Source organism: Salmo trutta, chromosome 19 (genome assembly GCF_901001165.1).
Source record: "Salmo trutta chromosome 19, fSalTru1.1, whole genome shotgun sequence".
In the NCBI taxonomy this organism is placed as follows: domain Eukaryota; kingdom Metazoa; phylum Chordata; class Actinopteri; order Salmoniformes; family Salmonidae; genus Salmo; species Salmo trutta.
Window position 1 is genome coordinate 45,706,646 of NC_042975.1, and position 21,177 is coordinate 45,727,822.

The window sequence follows — 21,177 nt, forward strand, 5'->3', positions numbered from 1 at the left end:
AAATCTGTGTATTCACAAACCTGTTGCACACCTCACCAATGGGAATCCCTTTGGGACTAATGCAACAACACAAACCTTTTGGGCTATGGCTTGGTCATTGACACATATTGTAGATATTTAAAATCTGATTGGCACACGTTTACCAGTACATTTTGTTAATATGGTACAACAATTCTATAGGACTTGGTAAAGGTGGCACAATGTTTTACAGTTTGCTCCACCCACTTTTCCCTTTTCATGTTGCAGTGAGCAGGAGTTAACTGTCACTGTCTCATAACACAGCCACTGGACCCACATTGTCCTTCAGTACGCCCACACGCAGACAGACGCTGGGAGTGAGAGAAAAGAGGTGGGAGAGAGAGAGAGAGAGCGAGGCTTGCTGAGGAACAACCAGGGAGAATAGAGTGATAAGTAATACATTAGAGGATGGCGGAAGGAGGAGATGGAGAGGAGGAGATTCAGTTCTTACGTACGGTGAGTGATGTTGGACTCCTTTTGCTCTGTTCGTTTTGATAACTGATAAAGGCTGTGAGAGAAACCATACTGCAGTATAGCTACGATCAGTTTGCCTTATCTTGCCGTAGGCCTAATGTGTGACTTTGGTGTAACTTATAGTCCAATGTATTAACTTTCATACGTTTTGTTCATGGCTTCCCTTTGACTTTGGAAAGACCAGATTGACATGGACAGGTGCTGGGCTTGTCTGCATTGTTATCTATTTATATACCAGAGCAGCTTGAAATGTTACTGTTTAGGAGTTGGGCAGCTTGCTGGGTGCCAAGTAACAGCTGACGCTGGCAAATAGAAACGCATGAAAACGAGGGGTAGTAATAAAAAAAACCGAAGAATGACGAACATAAAGATGTAACGGGAAATCAGATAGTCAAATCAGATTGACTATCATATTGATTTTTACTTTTAGGTGCAGTAATATGGGTTTACTGACATATCAGGTCATGAGGTGGCGACATGATGGAAAGGAGTGGTAGGTTACGTTGGTGCGTCGGCGCATTTGGTCCAGTCAAGAGAAGGCATGTCTTCACGGCAATTTAGTGACTGACTACAGCACATTTTGACACCATTGAGACCAGCATGATGAAGATGCTGATTTCCACACTGTTCATCTTCTGAATGTAGAAGAGGTTTTGTGTTAGACACATTTTTTCCTAATGGTGTGTCGTGACCTGTTCTTAGATTTGAGTACAGTAATTAGAGACCGGCCTGCTTGTGGAGGGTTAGACCATTCACACCACTGAGCCAGTGTGGAGAGACACTCTCGCACTGCGTCTCACTGAACCTCTGGGGACATGGTGGAGCAGAGACAAAACTGATGGGGTGAAGGTTTTCTCACAGGGACCAAAGGCCTCGGATGAATGAAGCATGTAGCATTTCATATCTGTTATATTAAGATACACCGAGAAACGAGTTAGTGGAAACAAGTATAACGCTAAGCACTGATATTTTTGGTAACAGGCATTGACATACTGTATTATATACTGTACACATTATTTTCAAAGTGAATATATCTCTCTCAAAGACTACCTGTAAGCTACGTAGAATGTACAATCACAACAAGATATTGACAAAGAGCATGGCATGCAACATGCCTTTTTGAAAAAGGCTCTCCTGTTTCGATTTAGGCAGAGCTCTTTTCTTCATTAGGGACTCCCATGCTGACGTGAGGCTAAATCATATTTCAAAGGCAAGGAAGGCTTTTATATAACATGTATTGCTGTGTCAAACCTGACTGATGCCAGGCAGAGATGGGGTGTTGTGTGTACTTGTAGAGGTATTATTCACCACAGAGCACGAACACTTTCTTTTTATAGTGCCTGCTGCATATAAAGAGCATAGCAGGCTGGCTTTGTCCTACATTGCCTCTCTGCTTTGTTAAAGGTCCAGAGCAGCTGTTTTTATATCAATATCCAATCTTTTGTTGGGGTAACAATTAAGTACCTTACTGTTATTTGTTTTGCCCATTTTAATTGAAAACAAAAATAGCTTCTTGTTAAAGAGCAAATTCTCAAGCAATAATTTTGCTTTCCCTGTGGCTCAGTTGGTAGAGCATGGTGTTTGCAACGCCAACATGGTGTGTGCAACGCCAGGGTTGTGGGTTCGATTCCCACGGAGGGCCAGTACAAAAAAAAATGCATAAAATGAAATGTATGCATTCAATACTGTAAGTCGCTCTGGATACAGCACAGAAAAAAATGTATGAAATTGTATGAAATACAGCACAGAAAAAAATGTATGAAATTGTATGAAATGTATGCATTCACTACTGTAAGTCGCTCTGGATAAGAGCGTCTGCTAAATGACTAAAATGTAAATGTAAATAAGAGCGTCTGCTAAATGACTTAAATGTAAATGCTACGGCTGTCTGGGAGTGGTCTTAGTGGGGAGAGGGAAAGTGGAAAACTAGCTGTTATTGGCAGAGAAGTTTAAAACTCTTTTTCTTATTGGGGCGGCAGGTAGCCTAGTGGTTAAGAGTGTTGGGCCAGTAACCGAAAGGTTGCTGATTTGAATCCCCGAGCCGACTAGGTGAAAAATCTACCCTTGAGCAAGGTTCTTAACCTTAATTGCTACTGCAAGTCGCTCTGGATAAGAGTGTCTGCTAAATGACTGAAATGTAAATGTTATTGATTTATTCATTCAATCACTAGGCAGTCCAAAACTCCATCCCACTACAACAGGCTGAAATGTCATGCAGTCTTTTCAAACAGCTCTTATACTAAAATGGCATTATCATCAATTTCACAGTAGTATTCCAACTTCATAGTGTGGAAATATACACTGAGTATACAAAACATTAAGAACACCTGCTCTTCCCATGATAGACTGACCTATGATCCCTTATTGATGTCACTTGTTAAATCCACTTCAGCCAGTGTAGATGAAGGGAAGGAGACCGGTTAACGAAGGATTTATAAGCCTTGAGGCAATTGAGACATGTATTGTGTGTGTGTGTGTGCCATTCAGAGGGTGAATGGGCAAGACAAAAGATTTAAGTGCCTTTGAACGGAGTATGGTAGTAGGTGCCAGGCGCACCAGTTTGTGTCAATAACTGGGGGCGTTTCAAGCGTTCTACAGGAATGCTGGCCAATGGTGACGCCAATGCTTCCCACAATTGTGTCAAATTGGCTGGATGTCCTTTGGGTGTTGGACCATTCTTGATACACACGGGAAACTGTTGAATGTGAAAAACCCAGCAGCGTTGCAGTTCTTGACACAAACCGGTGCGCCTTGGACCTTCTACCATACCCCGTTCAAAGGCACTTAAATCTTTTGTCTTACCCATTCACCCTCTGAATGGCAGACGCAAACAATCCATGTCTCAATTGTCTCGAGGCTTAAAAATCCTTCTTTAACCCGTCTCCTCCCCTTCATCTAGACTGATTGAAGGGCATTTAACACGTGACATCAATACGGGATCATAGCTTTCACCTGGATTCACCTGGTCAGTCTGGCATGGAAAGAGCAGCTGTTCATAATGTTTTGTACACTCAGTGTCTATAAACACAGGCAGATCACATTTTTGACTGCACTGGGCCTTTAAGTCTGTTTAGTGCTTCTCTCATGATCGTTACTTGAGTCGGTTAGATTCTTATTGGAGTTGTATTTGAGAGCCGTGGACATGTACTTTACTGTAAAAGTACAGTACTTACTATGAACATAAAGTAGTGTAAAGACATCTACTGTATTCATGTATGCGTTTGTGTGTGAGTGTACCCTAGCCACGGTACACTCATAAAGATGACGTCTCGCCAAGAAGGGAACCATTTTCTTGAGTTGGTCAGCTGAATTTGGAGGTGTGAGAGAGGCTGGCCGTCACTTGCTTTGATGCTGTTCATCTTGAACTCTGCCGAGGTCTATATTTACGGAGTCTTGGGATTAGCAGGTTTATAGCCAGGGCCATGGGAGCACCTGTTTAGTTCTGGCCCTATGAGAACTGCACTCGCTCTACATATTGAGTATGATGAAGTGCTTTTGTTTATATTATCTTTGCCAGGTTAGAGTGATGATGTCGTATATGTGTCATGTGTTCTGATAGTTTTGGTATGATTGGCAGCGGTAGTACTAGTACAAATGAACGGAAGTACACTGAGTTCTACAGCACTGTAGGCTTTGTAAAAAGGTTTCTTGTTACAATGTAAACTTATCAGTGCCCACTGTTCTTCTGTCATAACTAAGGAGTATGACTTTTACCCACTTTTGGCTGCTCTCTATGGTTGACTTTGGCCAAGTTTAGTGTGACTTGAGCTGTCAGTCTAAGAATGATAGTTTGACGCCGGGTCTGTCTGTCTCACTGCTCTCTGTGTGAGTGCATTACAAATGATTATGCCAGGCTGACTGGGTCTCAAATATCCACGGCTCCACTGAGGGGAATGTGTGAGCAGCAGGTGCAGGGTTCTGAAATAGAGGGACGGGAGGGGTGGGTTCTTCCCCACAGTCCGACTACCAAGGAGATTAGTGTTAGGACAGGGCCAGGCACAGAAGAATGACAAAAGAAAATGTGAATGTGAAGGTTAGGAATGTGAGATTCAAGACCAGAGAGGTTCTGCCGACCACTCCTTGTTTGCTTTTTGACCTACTATATTTAGGCTCCCTGTTACGACGGATTTATCACTCTGCTGGCTCTATCTGCTCACGTTATTGTTACCATATGTTGGTCAGGGTTGCAGCCTTGTTCTTATGTGACATAAAATATGCCTGTTTGGTGCACAGGAATCATAATCACGCTTTTACTATGTTCTCTTCCGCTATAACCATTACACATCCACACTTAAGCCCCTCTAAATGGGTTTTGGCTGTAACTCTAATCCTGGCCAGTATTCATGTCATATGGGCCTATCAAGGTTATGAATGGCAAGTTAAATATAAAATACTACTTTTGAAATGTTACCCAAGTGATGAAACATCATCATGTAAAACAATTAAATAATAATTGTGATATAGACTAGCTCGGCTGATTAACTTCATCTGTTTTGGCCTCTGACCTCTTTTTTTCTCCCTGTATGTAGGATGACCAGGTTGTGCTACAATGCACTGCCTCCATTCTGAAAGAACAGATCAAACTTTGTCTTTCGTGTGAGGGCTTTGGGAACCGCCTCTGCTTCCTGGAGACCACCTCCAATGCTCAGGTAGAGAGAACCACGTTCCACGCTCTGATTACGTCTATATTCTAGTCGTTGCCGTTCCCGGGGTTTTGCTGACGGACGTGTTGTGTCGTAGAATGTGCCACCTGATTTGGCGATCTGCTGCTTCATCCTGGAGCAATCCCTGTCGGTACGAGCCTTACAGGAGATGCTGTCCAACACCATGGAGCTCAATGAGGTAAGAGACCAGCAGAGGGGCTGGTGGTTCTGTTGTGTGTTGGGATTAAAGGAGCTTCTTTTACATCTGATGTTAAACAATTCTACAGGATACACTGAGTGTACGAAACATTATGAACACCTGTTCTTTCCATAACATAGACGGACCAGGTGAATCCAGGTGAACGCTATGATCCCTTATTGATGTCACGTGTTAAATCCACTTCAATCAGTGTAGATAAAGGAGCGGAGACAGGTTAAAGAAGGATTTTTAAGCCTTGAGACAGTTGAGCCATTCAGAGGGTGAACGGGCAAGACAAAAGATTTAAGTGCCTTTGATCGGGGTATGGTAGTAGGTGCCAGGCTTCACCGGTTTGAGTCAAGAACTGCAACGCTGCTGGGTTTTTCACGCTCAACAGTTTCCCTATGTGTCTCAAGAATGGTCCAACACCCAAAGGACATCCAGCCAACTTGACACAACTGTGGGAAGCATTGGAGTCAACATGGGCCAGCATCCCTGTGGAACGCTTTCGACACCTTGTAGTCCGTGCCCCGATGAACTGAGGAAGTTCTGAGGGCAAAAGGGATGCGACTGAATATTAGGAAGGTGTTCCTAATGTTTTGATCACTCAGTGTACAGTACGTGGAAATAGTTTTTATTTGGCTGGAAAATAGAGGTGGTCTTTGTGTAGTGTCTGGTGGGCTTAGTTCGTTCTGAATCGAACTAATACAAAAAAATGTCATGTTTTTCCCATAATATGAGAATCAGTGCTTTTGGTTAAACATTTCAGAAAATACTGTTATGCCTTATATGGTAGTGAGAACATCCTCTCTTATGTCATCGACACATAGTTGTAAAAGTAGCGTTGTCGTGAATAGTTATGTGCTAATGACACATCACTGATGTATTTGAAATATGAATATTATATCAAGGTCTCTTGTTCATTTAGCAACTTAACTTCGTTTTGTCTCTTTTCTGACCCCTCACCTGCCAACCACAGGCAGTCGATTTGGACAAATGGGTATGTCTGCTCATGTTTCCCTTCCTGTCACGTTTCCCCAAAGTTTTCCCCTCCTCTCCACCCCTTGTCTACCGTGAGAGTGCTCTCACCTCTCACCCAATGTCCCTGTCTCAAACAGTGATGCGCCACTTTCGTCTGCCCTCACTCATACTACCTAACTCCACACTTTGCTCAGTGTTGTCATAGCTGAAATACCGAGCGGCGTTTCAGATGACACTCCAGGAAGGATTCCTGTCAGCAACACAGGAGCAACTAAGAAGCTCTCTGCCGTCGAGGGCTTCTGGCTGCCGTGTAATCTGTACACTACGAACAGCAGAATCATGGACCACAGACCTAGTATTGGATGGTGACATTTGAAACAAGGCACTTACTTCCCTGTGACCTTGTCCCTCTGAAAGTCTCCTATACAACCTTCATCATACTCCCATCTTCACTCCTCACAGGCACATAAGTCCCGTTCATTGAATGTGGACCAGACCAGCCCTTTTAGGTTTTCTTAATCCTTGCTATTCCGTCATCCCATGAGTTACTGTGGTTTGACCAAACCATCACGCCAATTCATCTTAATCTTCAGGAAGTCTGGAATGTAGGGCAAAGTGTAACCTTGAATATCAAACTGCACGCATGCACGTACGTACACACCACACACACACACACACACACACACACACACACACACGGGTTCACTAAATCTGACCTAGAAGTCAGTCTTGCGCTGTGCTCTGACTCTCCACTTACTCAATGAATAATCATGATGATAACAACGTTGACGGTGGAAATGATAACCACTAATTATAACAAATGTTGAAGAAACAATATTGTTTGATTGTCCGAATGTCACTTTTTCTGCCTTCCAGTTAAATGCGACATGTGACTTTCTGTGGTATTGTTTCTTGTTTCCAGTAGTGTTAATCATTTGACTTTTGTTAATCAATTTCCCTTTCCACTCACCCCTGGTTTGTATTGACACTATGTGTTGTGTTGGCTCTCTGTGGTGGGCTCTCTGACTCCTCTCAGCCACATACGTTCAGGACACAGGTTCTCTGTTGCCTGCCACGTTGTTCTCAGTTTGGTACGAGGAGGATGACTTCCTCAACTCCTGCCTCCCTCCTCAGTCTTTAACAGTCCTGTGTGCCTGACCTTAGCAGGCTGAATGTTGAGTCATACACGACTCTCTTCGGTTGGATTTTTAACTTCTCGCTCTCCTGTGTTCTGCCCAGTCATCTCAAGGAGGGGGCCACCGTACCCTGCTGTATGGCCATGCCATCCTACTGAAGCACACTCACTCCAGCATGGTAAACAGCCTCCTCCGTCTCACTGCGTAGTCTCACATGTTTCTCATTTCACCAACCCACTATCATCCACTTCTTTCTACTTCTACCTCACCCAGACTACCACCCACACCCACACTATCACCCACACTACCACCCACACCCACACCACCACCCACACCCACATTATCACCCACACTACCACCCACACCCACACTACCACCCACACCATCCCCCACACGAACACCCACACTACCACCCACACTATCACCCACACCAACACTACCACCCACACTACCACCCACACTATCACCCACACCAACACTACCAGCCGCACTATCACCCACACCAACACTATCACCCACACCCACACTACCACCCACACCAACACTATCTCCCACACTATCACCCACACCCACACTACCACCCACACTATTACCCACACCAACACTACCACCCACACTATCACCCACACCCACACTACCACCCACACTATCTCCCACATTGCCACCCACACTTTCTCCCTCTATCTCACTCGCCATAGCCACGTAATACCAGGCCTTTACGTAATACCAGCCCTTTACATTTTTAGTGTGGGTGGTAGTGTGGGAGATAGTGTGGGAGACTGTGTTGCAGTTACATGGGTTTGCTTTTCAATTAGCGCTTCATTATTCAGCGTGTAATTTCTACTCTCTGTGTGCTGCAGTACCTCAGCTGTTTGACTACCTCAAGGTCACTCACAGACAAACTGGCCTTTGATGTGGGCTTACAGGAAGACTCCACCGGTATGGCCTTTACCATAGAGAACAGTGCTCATATTAATTTTCTGCACAGTGTTCAGTTGAGTGACGCAAGCGTTCCTCCACAGGGGAGGCGTGCTGGTGGACCATTCACCCTGCGTCCAAGCAGAGGTCAGAGGGAGAAAAGGTCAGGGTGGGAGATGACCTCATCCTGGTCAGCGTGTCCTCTGAGAGATACCTGGTGAGCCGCGTTGGTGACACACTGCCAAGTGGACTTTCAACCCCACCAGGTTATGGATGGAGCTGACATGTTCTCTCTCTCTCTATCTCTCCCCCCTCTCTTTCTCTCTCCAGCATCTCTCCTACGCCAGTGGTGACCTCATGGTGGACGCCTCCTTCATGCAGACGCTGTGGACCATGAGCCCTGTGATGTCTGGCTGTGAGCTTGCTGAAGGTGTGTATATGTTTTGATTGCTTTTCTATTTCCTAGTCGTTAGCTGACCGTCTAGAAACACTACACTTGACTGCCGTGTCTTTCTCTCATTGCCAGTGTAACATCAACCCCTCAGGCTTTCTGACTGGAGGCTATGTTCTTAGACTGTTCCATGGTCACATGGATGAGTGCTTGGCTATCCCTGCTGCCGAACAAGGAGACGACCAGCGCAGGTGATGAACACTGTTGAACTATTCCACATTTACATTTTATATATATATATATATGGGGAGGGGGCGGGGTGCTGTGGGATAATTTAGATACTGTTTGAAGAGGTAGGGTTTCAGATGTTTTGGGAAGATGGGCAGGGACTCTGCTGTCCTAGCTTCAGGGAGAAGCTGGTTTCTACCGTTGGGGTGCCAGGACAGAGACGGGGCTGAGCTGAGCGACAGCTGCCCTCCCGTAGGGGTGGAAGGGTCAAGAGACCTGAGGTGGCAGAACGGAGTACTCAGGTTGGGTTGTAGGGTTTGAGCATAGCCTGAAGGTAGGGAGGGGCAGTTTGCTGTTCCGTAGGAAAGCACCATGGTATTGTAATGGAAGCCAGTGAAGTGTGCGGAGGAGCGGTGTGACATGGGAGAACTTAGGAAGGTTAATCAGATGTTAATCAGATATTTATTCTGACACTGCATAAACACCACCTGTCACTAACAGCCCATCTCTGTTTTCAGAATTGCTCATTATGAAGGGGGTGCTGTCTGTAGCCATGCCCGGTCACTATGGAGACTAGAACCCCTCCGGATTGGGTGAGTGGATGCCCTTCTGTTCATCAGCTGTATGTAACAAAAAAAACATTACAATTGTCTTACATGAGTTCTCCCTTGGGGTTGTACTTATGGCTCTGTGTAGATGGAGTGGAGGTCACATGAAATGGGGCCAGTCGTTCCGAGTGCGTCATATAACCACAGGCCGCTACCTCTGCCTGGATGAAGAGAAAGGACTGCTGGTGGTGGACCCTGAAAAAGCCAACGCCAAGATGTCAGCCTTCTGCTTCAGAATCTCCAAGGTCAGGGTCGTCCCGAATGGCGCTCTGTTAATATAAAGAGCAGTGTGAAAAACCCACGTGGTCCTTTTCATAGAACGGAACAAAAGCTTCTGGCAGCGTTCATATCATCCCTCCGTACCTAGCGCTGTTGATACTCATTCTTTCTCCTTGTTGTTCCGTGTTCCAACCCGCAGGAAAAGATCGAGGTGGCTCAGAAGCGAGATGTGGAGGGGATGGGCACACCAGAGATTAAGTATGGGGAGTCCATGTGTTTTGTACAGCACGTCTCCTCTGGCCTCTGGCTTACATACGCCTCTGTCGATGCCAAGTCCGCTCGCCTGGGACCTCTTAAGAGGAAGGTACGGAGTAATCGTGTGGCAAGGTGCCTAAAAACACCTGAGCTAAAGGACAGGAAGAACAACAACAAAGGGAAGGCTAAGAGATAATGAAGACCCCGTAATATAGTGATTTACTGTGAATGCATTTTGTTCAGGCTTTTCAAATACTCCGCTTTCCCCTGGAGTGCAACTGGTGTTTATCCATGTTGTCAATGTCTCTCTCAGGCCATCCTTCATAAGGAGGGCCACATGGACGATGCCCTGACCGTGGCCCGCTCCCAGACAGAGGAGTTCCAGGCTGCTCGTATGATCTACAACACAGCAGGCCTCTTCACCCAGTTCATTAAGTATGGCCCCTCTCCACTCCCAATGCCTTTGCTATGGCTGTCTGAGAAAATACTTAGCTAGGAATCTCTGAGTTTGTACACATTATGGACGTATGTATAGACCCCTTTGACTTACTGTTATCCTTCAGGAGAGGCGGAGCGCCTTGGTTTAGTGTTTGACCTCATGGTCAGCACAGTGACGTTTTTCCCTGTTCCCTGTGTCTCCAGAGCGCTGGACTCTCTGAGTGGGAAGAACAAGTCATCTTCAGGCCCCCCGTCTCTGCCCATGGACTCAGTTGCCCTCTCCCTGCAGGACCTCATCTTCTATTTCCGGCCCCCCGAGGAGGAGCTGGAGCACGAGGAGAAGCAGACCAAACTACGCTCCCTCAAGAACAGACAGAACCTCTTCCAAGAGGAGGTCAGTGCTCACGGACAACAGATGAGGAAGATGTACGTTGAAAATATTTGTCCCGCACTGCTCCTCCCTTTGGTGTTCCTATGTTATTTGCGTCATTCCACACAGGGCATGATCACCCTGGTGCTGGACTGTATTGACCGACTCAATGTCTACAACACGGCGGCCCACTTCTCAGAGTTTGCAGGGGAGGAAGCTGCCGAGTCTTGGAAGGAAATCGTTAATCTCCTGTACGAGCTGCTGGGTATGTGACCTTCTATTCAGCCCGTTATTTCAGGTCCCATCGTGTTTCTGCATGGCTGTGGTTACTGTGGCAACATGCCCTTTCAATCTGAACATGACCTAGCTCTGATCTCTGTCATTCTCTTCCTGTGAAGCCTCTCTCATCAGAGGTAACCGGGCCAACTGTGCTTTGTTCTGTGATAACCTGGATTGGCTGGTCAGCAAACTGGACCGTTTAGAGGCCTCCTCAGGTTAAGTCCCACTACAACGCACTCAGTCACCTTTCAGCACTGAATCACATTGACTTGAATGTGTTCCGGGAGTGGCCTCTGTGCTTCATTGCGTGTTATGCTCACCACAGGCATCCTGGAGGTGCTGTACTGCGTTCTGATTGAGAGTCCAGAGGTCCTGAACATCATCCAGGAGAACCACATTAAATCTATAATTTCTCTACTGGATAAGCATGGACGCAATCACAAGGTCAGTGAATACATGTGCAGGTCATTGAAGTTTATTGTTATTATTATATTTATTATTACTATTATTAAGTTGTATTATTTAGGCCTGTGCTTATCCAGAGAAGTGTTCATATGTTGTTGACAGTCTATCTCCTTATGATTTGAGAGCTGATTTTAGAATTCTATCTCTCCCTAGGTGTTGGATGTGCTCTGCTCTTTGTGTGTGTGTAACGGTGTGGCTGTAAGGTCCAATCAGAATCTCATCACAGAGAATCTGCTTCCAGGTCGCGACCTCCTCCTGCAGTCCAACATCATCAATTATGTCACCAGGTATATAGACATCTGGTCGTACTAAATATCAATTGTGAAAATACAACCACGGCAATTAGTTTTATCCTGCAAACCATTAACTATGTTTCATCTCAGTGTGAGACCCAACATCTTCCTCGGAACCTGTGAGGGATCCACTCAGTATAAGAAGTGGTATTTTGAGGTGATGGTGGATTATGTGGAGCCCTTCCTGACCGCCCAGGCCTTCCACCTGCGTGTGGGCTGGGCTCTGACAGAGGGCTACAGCCCGTACCCTGGGGGTGGTGAGGGCTGGGGCGGCAACGGAGTTGGCGACGACCTTTACTCCTACGCCTTTGATGGACTCCACCTGTGGTCAGGTACGGTAAGCAGGGCCTAGCTTTAGAATGCAGAACTCTGTCACTGGTTGACATTTTATAGATCCGTGTGTCTCCACAGGACGAGTCCTCCGCCATGTCGCCTCCCCCAACATGCACATCCTAGCGGCAGACGATGTGGTCAGCTGCTGCCTGGATCTGAGCGTGCCCAGTATCTCGTTCCGTATCAACGGGCACCCGGTGCAGGGCATGTTTGAGAACTTCAACCTGGACGGCCTCTTCTTCCCTGTCGTCAGCTTCTCTGCAGGCGTCAGGTGAGGACCACCGATGGGGCTTATAGAGCTGCTGTCATTTTACAATGAGCCTTAAGAAAATGAGTGATGTCAAATGAGTGATCACTGTTCATGTTCTTCTCGCAAACGCCAAGGGTTCGTTTTCTCCTGGGAGGGCGTCATGGGGACTTCAAATTCCTCCCACCGCCAGGCTATGCCCCGTGCTATGAGGCTGTGCTGCCCAAGGACCGACTGCGTATTGAGCCCATCAAGGAGTATAAGCATGATTTCAATGGTGTCCGCAATCTGTTGGGGCCTACACAGTCCCTCTCGCACACCGCCTTCACCCCCTGCCCTGTGGACACAGTACAGGTAAAAACCCTTGAACGACCTGTGCACATCTCGTTCTCCTATCTCTTGCCTCCATTCACCGCGTTGTCCTTTCAGATTGTGCTTCCGCCTCACTTGGAGCGCATTCGGGAGAAGCTGGCGGAAAACAGCCATGAGCTATGGGCCGCCACTCGCATTGAACAAGGATGGACCTACGGGTCGGTGAGTGCTTCCCATACTGCCTCAGTCAGATCACATGACTAGATGATATCTACTTAATCCAATCTGGCAAACATCTTGATTCTTTCCTCTCCTCCAGTTCCGAGATGACAACAAGAAGCTGCACCCCTGCCTGGTAGATTTCCAGAGCCTGCCAGAGCCAGAGAAGAATTACAACCTTGCAATGTCTGGAGAAACACTCAAGTGAGTCAAGGTCTTGGACGCGCACTCTCAGCCTAGTATGTCTGCGTGTGCTAGGTGTTCACCACCTCTCCTTCTGTTCCTCAAAGGACTCTGCTGGCGCTGGGCTGTCACGTGGGCATGGGGGATGAGAAAGCAGAGGAGAACCTGAAGAACATCAAGATGCCCAAAACGTGAGCGATACCTCAAGATTGGGATCTGACTTATTTAGGCATGACGTCAATACTCTCTGATATTCACTTAACGTGGTTGAAGTGTGAATTGTTTTACGCTATCTGAGATGTGCATCGCGAAATGTTGGATAGTCATTTAAGTAGAGGCCTGTTCACTTTAGTGAGATGAATAGCAGTAATGACATGTGACTTACGAGTGGAATCATGACATCCCGTTTGGTCCATTAGGTATATGATGAGTAGTGGATACAAGCCTGCCCCTCTGGACCTCAACCATGTCAAGCTGACACCCAACCAGACCAACCTAGTGGAGAGACTGGCAGAGAATGGGCACAACGTGTGGGCTCGTGACAGGGTCCACCAGGGATGGACCTACAGCATTGTCCAGGTAGCTTTTTCTCCCTCTGCCTGTCCTTGGTTCTTGCAGGAGACTCGCACACAGCGAGTAAAGCCAAACCTGTGGTAATGCTGTAGCTCAAGTCCTTTTCGAACAAGGGCTATTGAATATCGGTAGTGTTTTTGTGGGGTGGGTTCTAATGCGCACGTAGGCGTGCAGGTGGGCACACAACAAGCTCACCTTTAAAGTGACGCAGCTCTAGTACTTTATAAAAGTTGAACTCTGGCTGATGCATTATTCATACCTGACTCATGAGTCGTTGAAGCTGGGATGTTTTCGGAGCCAACATTTTATGTAACTGTTCAAGACAAATAGAATAATAATCTGTTTTTTTTGTTGTTGAGCTATTACGGTATCACTCTTTCTAAGATGTATCAAGATGTAAGTCCATGACTTACAGAATCAGTCTATGACTCCCACAATCGTTTGAGTTGATTTTAAGTCTTTGTTTCCATGTTCAGGACATTATGAGCAAGCGCAACCCGCGCCTGGTGCCGTACAACCTGCTGGACGAAAAGACCAAGAAGACCAACAGAGACACTGTCTGTGCAGCTGTCCGCACTCTCATCGGCTACGGTTACAACATTGAGCCACCTGACCAGGAGAGCAGTGAGTCTGTCTGTCTGCCAAGTTGTTCATATTTCAGTACTGTACTGAACTAGCTACTAGTCCTGTTAAATACAGCTAGATATACTGTACACACACACACACATACATATATATACTACTGGTCAAGGGTGCCAATAATTATGTACCATATATATATATATATATATATGCATATATATATATATATCTCTTAATAATGACACCTGTATCTCTGTTTGTGCAAGGTGGTAATGGGGAAGGTCATTCCCGTGGGAATAAGATCCGGGTGTTTCGGGCTGAGAAGTCATACGCAGTGACCCAGGGGAAGTGGTACTTTGAGTTTGAGGCTGTCACTGTGGGGGATATGAGAGTGGGTTGGGCCAGACCCAGTGTCCGCGCTGACACAGAGCTGGGGGCAGATGAGCTCGCCTACGTCTTCAATGGTTTCAAGGTATGGTCGGTGATGAAGGATCTGTTCTGTGTCTGTTTTAAGGAAAACATTTACTAATGTGTCCTACTTTTAAACTTTGACTTTTCTTTTTTGTAGGCTCAGCGCTGGCATGTGGGCAATGAGCCGTTTGGTCGTAGCTGGTTGCCAGGTGACGTGGTAGGCTGTATGATCGACCTGGTAGAGCAGAACATCTTCTTCACCCTGAACGGAGAGATGCTGATCAGCGACTCTGGCTCTGAGATGGCCTTCAAGGACATAGACACAGGAGATGGTGAGTGACTGCTGTGGCAGGTAAATCCTTGTAGGTTTGATCTGCTGCTCAACAGGTGGATAGTATGATTCAGTATGATTCAGTGTCATTTAGATCTATGCCATTCATTAAACTGTGTCTCTCTGTCTCCAGGCTTTATCCCTGTGTGTAGTCTGGGCCTGTCTCAGGTTGGCCGGCTCAACCTGGGCCAGAACGTCAGCAGCCTGCGCTACTTCACCATCTGTGGCCTGCAGGAGGGCTTTGAGCCTTTCGCCATCAACATGAAGCGAGACATTACCATGTGGTTCAGCAAGAGCCTACCCCAGTTCATCCCTGTTCCTACAGAACACCCTCACATTGAGGTACAGCATATCTTGTTCAGTAACAGTGGCTCGTTATACTTAGAAATGGCTTCTGTTCCCATATTACATGATCATAAATTGACAAATGTCAAAGTTAGGTTTCTCTTAGATTTCCACCGTCCCATGTACCCTTTGTAGGTGTCCCGTGTGGATGGGACAGTGGACAGCGCTCCGTGTCTGAAGCTGACCCATAAGACCTTTGGCTCTCAGAACGCCAACACAGACCTGCTGTTCCTGAGGCTCAGCATGCCCGTGGAGTTCCACGAGACCTTTAAGGTTATGGCCGGGACCACCCCCCTCACCCGAGCTCTGACCATCCCTGAGGACGAGGTTCTGGAGGTTGACCCCGACTCTGACTTTGAGGTACTGAAGAAGTCTGCCAGCCGCACGGAGAAGGAGGAGGAGAAGAAGGAGCCCTCTGTGCCTAAGGAGATCCCTGTCAACGAAGGAGGAGAGAACGTGAAAGATGCCTCTACAGAGAAGAGCAAGAAGAAGGGGTCAGTACTGAGCAGGGGTCAGATAGGTAAAGAGAAAGACCATAGTCTTTGGATAGGCTACAACAACTCTGTTGGAAAAAAGTAGAAAGTGAATGCTGAAAACCAGGATTGGGGTCAATTTGAATTGAAGTAAGCCAATTCAGGAAGTGATTTGAATTGAAAATGTGAAAATCAGTTAATTGAGAAATCGTTGAGCACAGATGCCCTTTTTACCCTATTAAATTGCAATTTCAATTGACTTCCTGAATTTAACTGCTGAAAACTGCACTTTAACGGTAATCATCGTCATGTTTTGTCAGTCGTCTTGTATAGGAGGTCCTACTACACTGCCACATTGTTCGTGTGCCCCTCAGGTTCCTGTTCAAGGCCAAGAAGGCAGCTTTCACTCCGCCCCCTGTTGTTCCCACCATGCCCCGCCTCATGGAGGAAGTTGTACCAGACGATCGAGATGACGACGACATCATCCTCAACACCACCACAGTATGACCTTTGACATGTGACCTCTTCAGACCCCAGTGTCTAAACCTAACTCTCTGATTGGATAATCACTTCTCTTCACCAGGACATTTTTGGAGTGATGATTATTATTTGTTGTTTGTTTTAGTTCAATCCATTGCTAGTCATGTTTTCTGCCCCCTTCCTCTGTGTGCAGTACTATTATTCAGTGCGAGTGATTGCGGGACAAGAACCCAGCGGTGTGTGGGTGGGCTGGATCACCCCGGACTACCACCAGTACGACCTGCACTTTGACCTCAGCAAAGTCAGAAATGTCACTGTCACCGTGGGAGATGACAAAGGCAACATCCATGACAGGTGAGGCACACACACAAGCACACACACACACACATACACAGAGATATTAAGATATTATCTTAGCGTACTGTTCTCTGTCTCCCTCAGTATGAAGCGCAGTAACTGCTACATGGTGTGGGGAGGGGAGTTCAGCAGCTCCCAGCAGACCCGTGTCAGTCAGGAGGACTTTGTGATTGGCTGCCTTATTGACCTGGACACTGGCCTCATGACTTTCACAGCCAACGGGAAAGAGATCAACACCTTCTACCAGGTGAGATGCTGTATTCACAGTGTAAACATGTATTTATTTACTCAGAAGCTTGTCAAGGGTTAATGGACTTACTGGGAAAAGTACAAACTGCTATGGGCTTCGTCTGTGATACTGGTTGTTTGTTCCAGGTGGAGCCCAACACTAAACTGTTCCCAGCTGTCTTTGTCCTGCCCTCCAGTCAGAACATGCTGCAAGTGGAGCTGGGCAAGCTCAAGGTCAGTCTCACAGAGAATCACTCAAGTAGATTTGTCACTGTTTGCTTTTACAGTGTTAGCTCATTACTGTCTGCTTTTAAATTGTTATGGATGTGTTTTTTTCCTTTAATTCTCTCACTCAACCTATCATGTCACTTCAACGACCACCCTTCTACTCTCCAAAGTAAGTGTTTGTTCTCTCCTCTCGCCGCAGAACATCATGCCCATCTCGGCAGCCATGTTCCGCAGTGAGCGTAAGAACCCGGTCCCCCAGTGTCCTCCCAGGCTGGACGTCCAGATGCTGACCCCAGTCATCTGGAGCCGTATGCCCAACCACTTCCTGTCCCCAGAGACGGGCCGTGTGAACGAGAGGCACGGCTGGATGGTGGAGTGTAGAGAGCCTCTCACCATGATGGCCCTGCACATCCCTGAGGAGAACAGGTCAGGACACGGCCACAGTTACTGACCTCTAAGCAGAGGATTATTGTATTTGATGAACTGATTATCAAGTAATCAAGAATGGTAGCTATTGTTCATATGTTGAACTTACAAATACTTCAGAAAGTATTAATACCCCTTGACTTATTACACGGAAATTAAATATATGTTTCTCACCCATCTACCCACAATACCCATAATGACAAAGTGAAAACATGTTTTTAGAAATGTTTTCAACTGTATTGAAAATTAAATGCATAAATATCTCATTTGCATAAGTTTTCACACCCCTGAGTCAATACATGTTAGAGTTACCTTTTGCAATGATTACAGTTTAAAGTCTTTCTGGGTAAGAACTTTCCACACCTGGATTGTACAATATTTTCCTATTATTCTTTTCAAAATTCTTCAACCTCTGTCAAATTGGTTGTTGATCATTGATAGACAACCATTTTCAAGTCTTGCCATAGATTTTCAAGTAGATTTATGTCAAAACTGTAACTCGGCCACTCAGGAACATTCACTGCCTTCTTTGTAAACAGCTCCAGTATAGATTTAGCCTTGTGTTTTAGGTTATTGTCCTGTTGAAAGGTGAATTAATCTCCCAGTGTCTGGTTGAAAGCAGACTGAACCAGGTTTTCCTCTGGGTTTTTGCGTGTGCTTAGCTCCATTCCATTTCTTTTTTATCCGGAAAAACTCCCCAGTCCTTAACGAATACAAGCATACCCATAACAAGATGCAGCCACCACTATTCTTGAAAATATGGAGAGTGTTGTATTGGATTTGCATAACACATTTTTTGCAGTATTACTTTAGTGCCTTTTTGCAAACAGGATTCATGTTTTGGAATATTTGTATTATGTACAGGCTTCCTTCTTTTCACTCTGTCCATTAGGTTAGTATTGTGGAATAACTACAGTGTTGTTGATCTGTTCTCTCATCTATCACAGCAATTAATGTAACTGTTTTAAAGTCCCCATTGGCCTCATGGCAAAAATCCCTGGGTGTTCCTCTCTGGCAACTGAGTTAGGAAGGACCCTTTCTACTGACCGGGTGTATTGATATACCATCCAAAGTGTAATTAATAACTTCACCATGCTCAAAGGGATATTCAATGTCTGCTTTTATTTTATTTATTTGCATACTTTTTTTTTCAGTTACCAATAGCTATTTTTAGACCTTATAGCTAGAACATCCATCAGAAGCTAGCCATCCGATTCTAACCAGCTAATTAGCTATTAGCTATTTAGTCATTGTTAGCCACTGCTAGCGGCCTTTACCTTTTAGCTCAGACACCAGCCGCTTTTAGCCTGGATAATACCCGCCAGTCTGCACAGTGCGATATCAACCCTGAGCATACCGGACTGCTTTTCTCCACCAGATTCCTGCCGTAAGCTCTGGACCATTACTCCAGATCATCGCATCTAGGTAGCTGCTATCGAGTGGCCCAGCCCCGAAGCTAGCCTTGAGCCAGGCCAATCTCCCGGCCTGCTCAGTGGACCCTATGATCACTCGGTTACACAGCTGATGCCTCCCGGACTCTTCACTAACATGACTAGAAGCCACTACATCACTGGATTCCTGCCGTAAGCTCTGGACCTTTGCATCGGTTCATCGCAGCTAACTAGCTGCTACCGAGTGGCTATAGTGGCTAACACCCTTGTCCCGAAGCTAGCACCAGTTAGCCTCGAGCCAGGCTCATCTCCCGGCTAGCAAACGAAATTACTCCAACTACAATACCTCTTTTCCCAATTGGCCTGGACCCTTTATCGACACGGAGCCCCGCCGATCCATCACGACTGGTCTGCCGACGTAATTCCGTCCATTGTGCCCTCAACCGGCCTTTGCCGGACGTCGGTGAAGACGCTTCTGCTAGCCCCGGCTTGCTATCTTTATGAACGCCGTGTCTCCCACTTGCTAGCGTAGGAATGACTACCTAATGGCTTCCCTGTTTCATCTATTGCTGTTCACTGGACCCTATGATCACCTGGCTACATAGCTGATGCCTGCAGGACTGTTCATTAATCATGGTGCTCCATTTTGTTTATCTGTTGGTCCCAGCCTCGAACTCTGATTAGCTGTTGTTGTCTTACCCATGGTTGTCTTAGCTAGCTCTCCCAATAAACACCTGTGATTGCTTTATGCCTCGCTCAAAGGTCAATATGCCTTGTATACTGTTGTTTAGGGTAGTTATCATTGTTTTATTTTACTTTGGAGCCCCTGGCCCCACTCAACATGCCTCGGATATCTCTTTTGTCCCACCTCCCACATATCCGGTGACCTCACCAGGCATAACTAGTGCCTCCAGAGATGCAACCTCTCTCATCGTCACTCAATGCCTAGGTTTACCTCCACTGTACTCACACCCTACCATACCCCTGTCTGTACATTATGCCCTGAATCTATTCTACCACGGCCAGAAATCTGCTACTTTTATTCTCTTTCCCCAACGCACTAGACGACCAGTTTTGCTTGCCTTTAGCTGTACCGTCGTCCTACACCTCCTCTGCTCCTCGGATGATGTAGAGGTTAACCCAGGCCCTATGTGTCCCAAAGCGCTCTCATTTGTTGACTTCTGTAACCGTAAAAGCCTTGGTTTCATGCATGTTAACATCCGAAGCCTCCTCCCTAAGTTTGTTTTACTCACTGCTTTAGCACACTCCGCCAACCCTGATGTCCTTGCCTTGTCTGAATCCTGGCTTAGGAAGGCCACCAAAAATCCTGAAATTTCCATCCCTAAATATAACATCTTCCGACAAGATAGAACTGCCAAAGGGGGAGGAGTTAGCCTGCAGAGTTCTGTCATACTTTCCAGGTCTATGCCTAAACAGTTTGAGCTTCTAATTTTAAAATTAATCTCTCCAGAAATAAGTCTCTCACTGTTGCCGCCTGTTATAGACCCCCCCTCAGCTCCCAGTTGTGCCCTGGACACCATATGTGAATTGATTGTCCCCCATCTATCTTCAGAGTTCGTTCTGCTAGTTGACTTAAACTGGGATATGCTTAACACCCCGGTCGTCCTACGATCTAAACTAGATGCCCTCAATCTCACACAAATTATCAAGGAACCCACCAGGTACAACCCTAAATCCGTAAACATGGGCACCCTCATAGATATTATCCTGACCAACTTGCCCTCCAAATACACCTCTGCCGTTTTCAATCAGGATCTCAGCAATTACTGCCTCATTGCCTGCATCCGTTATGGTTCCGCGGTCAAACGACCACCCCTCATCACTGTCAAACGCTCCCTTAAACACTTCTGCGAACAGGCCTTTCTAATCGACCTGGCCTGGGTATCCTGGAAGGATATTGACCTCATCCCGTCAGTAGAGAATGCCTGGTTGTTCTTTAAAAGTAATTTCCTCACCAACTTAAATAAGCATGCCCCTTTCAGAAAATTGAGAACTAAGAACAGATATAGCCCTTGGTTCACTCCAGACCTGACTGCCCTTAACCAGCACAAAAACAACCTGTGGCGTACTGCACTAGCATCGAATAGTCCCCGCAATATGCAACTTTTCAGGGAAGTCAGGA

The 21,177-nt window shown here is 46.3% G+C and overlaps 1 protein-coding gene across 5 annotated transcripts in view; it reads left to right on the forward strand.

Annotated features, from left to right (window-relative positions):
* Positions 1 to 307: 307 nt before the first annotated feature.
* Positions 308 to 21,177, forward strand: part of LOC115154755 (ryanodine receptor 1) — a 72,334-nt gene continuing 51,464 nt past the window's right edge. For all 5 annotated transcript variants that reach the window (XM_029701300.1, XM_029701301.1, XM_029701303.1 and 2 more), the window contains exons 1-35: positions 308 to 474; positions 5,022 to 5,141; positions 5,233 to 5,334; positions 6,314 to 6,334; positions 7,555 to 7,629; positions 8,312 to 8,390; positions 8,474 to 8,586; positions 8,700 to 8,799; positions 8,915 to 9,011; positions 9,507 to 9,581; positions 9,685 to 9,841; positions 10,015 to 10,179; positions 10,384 to 10,505; positions 10,713 to 10,902; positions 11,008 to 11,143; positions 11,277 to 11,372; positions 11,483 to 11,601; positions 11,776 to 11,909; positions 12,006 to 12,247; positions 12,327 to 12,519; positions 12,633 to 12,849; positions 12,925 to 13,029; positions 13,127 to 13,230; positions 13,317 to 13,400; positions 13,629 to 13,788; positions 14,259 to 14,406; positions 14,631 to 14,836; positions 14,933 to 15,107; positions 15,240 to 15,448; positions 15,587 to 15,945; positions 16,299 to 16,425; positions 16,598 to 16,758; positions 16,846 to 17,008; positions 17,137 to 17,223; positions 17,417 to 17,643. In XM_029701300.1, coding sequence (XP_029557160.1) covers positions 427 to 474; positions 5,022 to 5,141; positions 5,233 to 5,334; positions 6,314 to 6,334; positions 7,555 to 7,629; positions 8,312 to 8,390; positions 8,474 to 8,586; positions 8,700 to 8,799; positions 8,915 to 9,011; positions 9,507 to 9,581; positions 9,685 to 9,841; positions 10,015 to 10,179; positions 10,384 to 10,505; positions 10,713 to 10,902; positions 11,008 to 11,143; positions 11,277 to 11,372; positions 11,483 to 11,601; positions 11,776 to 11,909; positions 12,006 to 12,247; positions 12,327 to 12,519; positions 12,633 to 12,849; positions 12,925 to 13,029; positions 13,127 to 13,230; positions 13,317 to 13,400; positions 13,629 to 13,788; positions 14,259 to 14,406; positions 14,631 to 14,836; positions 14,933 to 15,107; positions 15,240 to 15,448; positions 15,587 to 15,945; positions 16,299 to 16,425; positions 16,598 to 16,758; positions 16,846 to 17,008; positions 17,137 to 17,223; positions 17,417 to 17,643 — 4,916 coding nt within the window. In that variant the 5' untranslated portion in view covers positions 308 to 426. The remainder of the gene's footprint in view (positions 475 to 5,021; positions 5,142 to 5,232; positions 5,335 to 6,313; positions 6,335 to 7,554; positions 7,630 to 8,311; positions 8,391 to 8,473; positions 8,587 to 8,699; positions 8,800 to 8,914; positions 9,012 to 9,506; positions 9,582 to 9,684; positions 9,842 to 10,014; positions 10,180 to 10,383; positions 10,506 to 10,712; positions 10,903 to 11,007; positions 11,144 to 11,276; positions 11,373 to 11,482; positions 11,602 to 11,775; positions 11,910 to 12,005; positions 12,248 to 12,326; positions 12,520 to 12,632; positions 12,850 to 12,924; positions 13,030 to 13,126; positions 13,231 to 13,316; positions 13,401 to 13,628; positions 13,789 to 14,258; positions 14,407 to 14,630; positions 14,837 to 14,932; positions 15,108 to 15,239; positions 15,449 to 15,586; positions 15,946 to 16,298; positions 16,426 to 16,597; positions 16,759 to 16,845; positions 17,009 to 17,136; positions 17,224 to 17,416; positions 17,644 to 21,177) is intronic.